This window comes from Pararge aegeria, chromosome 18, assembly GCF_905163445.1.
Source record: "Pararge aegeria chromosome 18, ilParAegt1.1, whole genome shotgun sequence".
Taxonomy (NCBI): domain Eukaryota; kingdom Metazoa; phylum Arthropoda; class Insecta; order Lepidoptera; family Nymphalidae; genus Pararge; species Pararge aegeria.
In genome coordinates, this window is record NC_053197.1 from 16,063,021 (window position 1) to 16,069,986 (window position 6,966).

Genomic DNA, 6,966 nt, shown 5'->3' on the forward strand with positions numbered 1-6,966 from the left:
TGCAACCTCGTACCGTGTTTTATATAGTATCGATGAAGAGCCATCTTGTGACAGTACTCGTAGCTTTAGGTTTAAGTTGGCGAGCGTCGTTATCACAATCCCCTTACAATTATGTTAACATATATGTATGAAAGCTTCATAACTGCCTGTGATGGGCCTACATGAACAAAGAAATTTTGAATCAAGTCAAATTCAAAATTATGCATAATCTGTGGTCGGTATAAGTTGGAGCAGAAATTCAAAATGACAGGAACCCAGATCAAAAAGGAGGGTCATATAAAATGGCGGGAAAAATAGAGTTACAGAGGAGTACAGACAGAAGTGTCAAGGGAAGATTGAAGAAGTTATCTCTTCGTAGTTAATTAACAGTGTGATATAAGTCCAGATAGATTGATGTTTGAGTTTATAATGTGCCATTTTGTAATTAGAGATACTTAAACCATTAAACGTTGTAAGATATGAATATGAGGTTCATTCACATTGAGGGACATTGGGAGAGGCTTGCGGAAGGAAGAGTTGAATGGTGCAAGAGCATTAATGGGGGATACCGTATCTATGACGAAGCTTGGCTTGGTGCTCTTGCTCAAAAAAGGTTACGAAGGCACACCACGGGATCTTCAGATTGCGCCGAAGGGTTTAACTGCCATATTTGCGGCCGTGAATGTCGCTAGCGCATCGGTTTATTTAGCCATACAAAGAAGTGTCGCTTAGACAGTGTTTGAACCCTCTCTCAAGACGTACAGGCCATTGAGTGAGTGAGTACTTTTAATAAAAGTGGCTGCAAGATTCTGTCTTTGCGTCAACATTTTGAATGTGATGGAACCATTTGTTTTGAGAATTTATGGGCGATGGTTTTCCACCATATCCATATCATTAGGTGAGTCCCACAGTGCACGGGTCTCTTCTCAGAATGAAAAGGGTTTAGGCGGTAGCCACGCTGGCCAATAGCAGATTGGTAAACTTCACACGCCTTTGAGAACGTTATGGAGAACTCTCAGGTATGCAGGTTTCCTCACGATGTTTTAATTCGCCGTTAAAGCAAGTGATATTTTAATTGCTTCAAATCGCACATAATTTCGAAAAGTTAGAAGTGTGTACCGGGGATCTAAATCGGTCCCCCGAAAGGGGCCTACTATCAATCACCGGTACATCATTAATAAATTTTTAAATGAATACTTTTTGCTGGCTCGGTGCAAAATGAAACAAACGTAAATTAAATGCTCAGTAAATGATTTATTGCAAGGTGTTGCTGTTCATCCAGCTTCTGTATGCACTCATGCGCACGAACATGTCGGGGGCTCCGCGGGCACAGGGCAGACCCCAGGAGACGATACCGATTTGTTGGCTACGATCAGCCCGGACCAGGGGGCTACCCGAATCACCCTGGAAACAAATTGGGAGGTTTAACTACGTAACGTGCTGTTACAATCCTAAAATACTAGCATACATATTGCTTGCATACTATTATTGATTGGAGTACCTAATAATATAATCGAATGATAATATGTCTTTTTATAAGGCAGTCTAATTTCGACAAGCAGCTAGTCGTTCGTCTTAGTTGGTAGAAGATTTGCACGCTCGCAATACAGGAATTATTTTCGCATATCGTCAAAGTAAAATTGACCTAATTTCATCTCTTTTTAGAGTCGCAAATTCTGAACTTCTGTTTTTTGTTTTACAAATGTTCTGCCAAGGGCAAATTTGAACTTGTTTGATGCAAATAAGATCCATTTTACTCCGATGTCCAAGTATTTTTATACTCGAAAACCACTCCTCGATTGTGAGCCAGGAAATCTTCTACTAAGGCTTCTGGTATTAGCCGATTGCTGCCCAGCTATGGGCCTGGATTCTGTCTGCCGGCTAGCGCAACAATAAGCTAAACTCCTGAGTACACATTGCCGAGTAAAGTGATTTAAGTATCTAATACTTGGCAAATATTTACAAAATAATAAATAAACGATTTATAGTGATTGTCCGGGGAAGGCCCCGCCGTGCCTATTTCTGCCGCTAAGCATCATTGCTGCAATGCTGTGTTCCAGTCTTAAGGGCGTGGTTGTCGGTGTAATTACAGGCACTACGCTTAACACCTACTCCTCAAATTGATGTAAACAGGGCGGCATTTTTCCTTGCATGCCCTGTGAAATGTTTCGATATTTATAGGCTTTATTTTTCCAGTTACCATCAGGTGGGTCATCTTGGTCAGTAAATTGTTACTATATAAAAAAAAACAGATATAAAAAAAGCTTACGTTGCACGTTCCCTGTCCGGTGCCCTGGAAGGTGCAGATCTCGATGGCGGGGTCCACGTGCGGGGCGCGGATGTTCAGCTGTGAGGCGCGGGCCGCCAAGTCGCGTACGCAGCGTTGCCCATCGATGGTGGAAGGCCGCAGCTCCAGCAGTGTCGCGGACAGCGAGCCTCCAGCCTACAATCACGTCATCATCACTGACAGCCTCTTACAGTCCTCTGGACTAAACGCCTAGCCCATAATCCCCGCGCTGGGCAGACGCCTATGCCCATGCCTAATCGTACTCTCTTGCTCTATGTTTATTTCTCTGTAACTACTTTTTTTCTTTGGGGTACAATAAAAGTATATATTAATTAATTAATTAATTAATTAATTCATTCATTCATTCATTCATGTCCGGGCATTGCTAACATACTTAATTAGTTGGATCTGTAAATTTGTAAATATTGCCACTTGTTACCAGCGCTGCTGTCTCCGTTGCATCAATTGCCTTTAACAGTCCACAGGTGTACTAAAGGCCTCTCCCAAAGGGAGGGTTTGCCCATAATCGCAGTAGATAGTAGAGTAGCACAGAGGACGCTGCCCGTTCTCCGTTATATTCCCTGAGTCACCTCTTGCGATACCCGCGAGTTGAGGGGTGGTAACAACTGTATTCTGTGGATGCAGATCCACACGCAGCCCTAATTGGGTGTTTTTATTTTTTTAATTTACTTGTCTTAAATCCTCTATTATTCTACTACAAGTTCTCACCTGGTGGTTAGTAGTGATGCATCATGCAGTCTAAGATGGTAGCGGGCTAACCGATTTGGGGTATTGCAGTAATATTCAATCCACGCTACCAAAATCGGTTTCTACGCGACGTAGTACCTACCTACTAGACCTTCATACCCGACCAGGCGAGAGAAAATTCAGAGATTATGAATACCGAAATTATTCTAAGGGTTCGAACCCTGATCTTCCCAACCACAGCACCAGGAAGGTCGCCGAGCTTCATTTGCCGTTCACTTACCGAAGTTCTACCCCAGCCAGTGACTCTCGTAGCGACACCGCCGCCCATGAAGTCGTAGCTAATGACCAATGGCTGTATAGTAATGGAGAAAGCGATGTTGCTGGCGGTGATCAGGATGCCGATGTCGTTCTTGATCAGATTGTGGTTGTACTGCGCGTGCATGACTCCTCGCTGGAAGTTGTGCGAGACGCCACCGCTGCTCCAGCGGTTGGTTCCCACGGTGCCGCGGAGAGAGCTGCGAACGACACATCATCACCATCCTCAGCCATTGAATTCCTTTGCACTCAAAATTTAGTTTTTCCGAGTAGACCTAGATATTAAGTGTGACTCTACCACCTAGGAAGATTCTACCGAGAAGAAGCCAGCAAAAAACTCACAAGTTGCTTTACTCCAACATCGTCATTTGTCTTGCGACAGATGAAAGCGGGGCGGATATATCATGGAATTCCGCAAAGTAACGCCTGCTTCTCCCAATCCAATAAGTATGTGGAGATGCATGACGTTACAATTACAATTTTTTATTAATTTCATTGTAATTGAGTGGTGAATATGTTATATTTTGTCATGTTATAAGCAAATAAATTAATTTTAATATAAATTTGAATTTAAATTGTTTCGGCAGAAAGTCTCACTCTGTCAGAGCTTAAAAGACAGAGTTTTAAGGACTTACTTGCTGGGGTTGTTGCCTCCAGCAGCCCTCATACAGTGAGCGGCGGTGAGGATGGTTCTGCGGGTCACAATACTGCCGCCGCAGAGGAAGCTGCGGGACACGGTGCCGGTGGTCAGAGCTACCATGTAAGGCACATTGCCAGCGTTCGTGCCTCCGACGATGCGGGCTGAGGAGTCCGTGTGGTCGAAGAATATGGACATATCCCGCTCCTCCTCCTCGATCGGGAAGGCTGGAATTAAAGGTCTCTTGAGTTATTGCGATTTCATTCAAACGATATCTTAGTGGTTAGGTTAGCCTCTCCTTGGTTCTCCTTTCTCTCAATCTATAAATCTCCGGCATTTATAGAATTTCTTTATTTTAATTACTGTATTAAGAGTTAGGACGGACGACGGAGTCGCTGGACGCAAGCGGCACAAGACCGTTGTATTTGAACCTCCCTTCAAAAGACCTATGTCCAGCAGTAGAGGTCAATCGGTTGATTGAATAAGATTTTTTTTTACAAATTTCGTGGGAAGCATTTATAATCCTGATGAAATATAGACTCCCTGTGTTACTCTCCGTCCATTTCAATAACTCAAGGCCAAAAACCAAGCGAACTAGTTGCTTAATTTTGGAGCGACGGAAGGAAAACAAATACACTTCGCATTTATAATATTAAGGATTGACGGACCAAGCAAGTGGTACCTGATGGTAAATGGAAAACAATCGCCTAGCAACACTTCATAGGGAATGCAAAGAACACGCCCTTAAAATTTCCGCCCTGTGTCCATCAACCTGTAGCGTCGCTGTTAAGCCTGTAATTTCAAGCGCATCCTCGCTCTTCCAAACCGGAACAAAGCAATGCGGCAGAAATAACCATGGCGGTACTAATTTCCCGGACGAGCTCTGACCCAAATACCCACTATTTGGAAAAAAGCTCTAATTTTTTGGAGTAATGTGCTTTAAAAGAAATTTTACTCGATTGAATAGTAAAGGAAAACGTCACGAGCATGGACAACTCTCAGGCATACAGGGTTCCTGAGATGCCTGAGAGTTGTCCATAATGTTCTCAAAGGCGTGTGAAGTCTACCAATCCCGAGTCCGTCCTTGGCCAGCGTGGTGAACTTCGACCATTCTCAGCCCTTGGACCAGTCTCACGTCCTTTAGTTATCCGGCAATGGTTTGATAATGATAAATCTTTAAACTATTTTTTTTATGTGAGACACACTTTGGCGTAGAAGTAAATCGACTCGCGTGCCGTCACGGTAAATGGCATAACGCTCTCTTATGCCGTCATGCATAAGAGAGCGTTATGCCATTAATAAGTTCAAAGTATATAAAACGTAAGCTTATAGAAAAATGCTATTATAATAGTTAGGGTTGCACAAACGATAAAAAAGCTTGGGTATGGCTTACTCTAACTTCATAGGCAACCAAAGTAAAAAAAGTATAATTAAAAGTGATTAATGTACTCACCATTGCTGCCGAGGAGTGCAGCTAGACACAGTATTGCGACTTTGAATGTCATGTTTGGACCTGGAATGAAATTATTACATCTGAAACAGTATTTATATGTTTATAGAAGCCAAATTATTTTGTGATAACAAAAATAATCATTTAGAAAATATAGATAAGTAAACTTACCGCTTAATATTTGTGTTCTAATGCTAATCCAGTTAATACGTATGTATGTACATATCTATCCACCTAAGTACCTCTTGTTAAAGGGCATTTACAATACTCAAACATCATCGTAGTGACTGCATGCTTATTGTAAATGCTCTTTTAAACTGTAATGTATGACTGCAGTCTCAGATTTTTTGTTGAGAAACATTTATTGGTTGTACATTAGCCAGTAATGTAACCAGTCACGGGAAATGGCATGACGCTCTCGTATGCCGTTATCGCTTTCGATTCCCTCGTGTGCATGAATATACCACAGTTTCTTTTTTCAATAATAAATTGAATTTCGGGATTGAGTATACGCTTTTATAATAAGCATAAGTTTAAAGAATATGGTTAACACACCTATTACAGCGAGGTTACTATACAATTGATGAATTTCTTAATGACAAGGTTGCTTAAAAGCATCCGGGTCCGCTTTCATCTCTCACAATATAGAAAAATGAATGTTAAATTGTAAAAAAAAAATAGTTAATCTTGAAAAGGAGCAACTGCTGAGTTTCTTCCGAATCGGTGGTGGAGTCACTACAAACAGACAGACTTGACGTTTCAAAAGTGCTTAAAATTAGGCCTACTTTAAATAAACGATTTTTTTTTGAATACTCAAATACATTATTTCCTTAACCCCATTATTTCATTAAGTATAATATATACTTACGCCGTTTATTTACTTACGTACATTATTGACTAACGTATCTACATAAGTTAGTTACATTATTTACTGACTCACGTTATTTACTTACGCGTTTTATGTACTTACATTATTTACTAAGCTACATAAGTTTAAAGTCAAAGTCAAGTTTTCTTAATACATACGAGTATATTCTTCGCCGAGCGAAGATAGCCCAGTGGTTAGGACTTCGGCTTCACTTTCAGGGAAATTTGAAAAGTTCATTTGATACCCATAGGGAAGGAATTGTGAAAATTTGGGGCGGCGCGGCAGTCATATTGGACAAAATTCTATCCAACATAACTAATTTAATTCACCTTTCAAACAAAAACAAATCTAAATAGTTTCAACCCTTCGGAAGATACGATGTCACAGACGGACGCACATACACACACACAGACACATCAAGCTTTGAAAAACCCACCGTTTTTGCGTCGGGGGTTAAAAGTATAGGTATATCCGTACCAGTCACTGATCACAATGATCTTCTGGGTGTTGATATTACAGCTAACGTCAACTTCGGTAGATCCATAGAATCCAAAACCCAAATTGCCGCTAAAAAACTTGGCATTCCTAATAAAGTCAAGATGTACTTCACGACCCAACAAATGATTACTCTATATCAGGCTCAAGTTCGATCGTGCATGGAGTAGGTACTCATCTATCTTTATGATGGTTTCGCTTAGTACCAGTTGGCCGCTTTGGATGCT

General features: G+C 41.3%; 1 protein-coding gene across 1 annotated transcript; it reads right to left on the reverse strand.

Annotated features, from left to right (window-relative positions):
- Positions 1 to 1,233: 1,233 nt before the first annotated feature.
- On the reverse strand, positions 1,234 to 5,431 carry LOC120631587 (chymotrypsin-1-like). Its single transcript, XM_039901224.1, has 5 exons — positions 5,380 to 5,431; positions 3,925 to 4,153; positions 3,255 to 3,489; positions 2,249 to 2,422; positions 1,234 to 1,383 (listed from the first exon to the last, which is right to left on the reverse strand). Exons 1-5 carry the CDS (start codon positions 5,429 to 5,431, stop codon positions 1,234 to 1,236), a joined length of 840 nt encoding a protein of 279 aa, XP_039757158.1.
- Between the last annotated feature and the right edge of the window lie 1,535 nt (positions 5,432 to 6,966).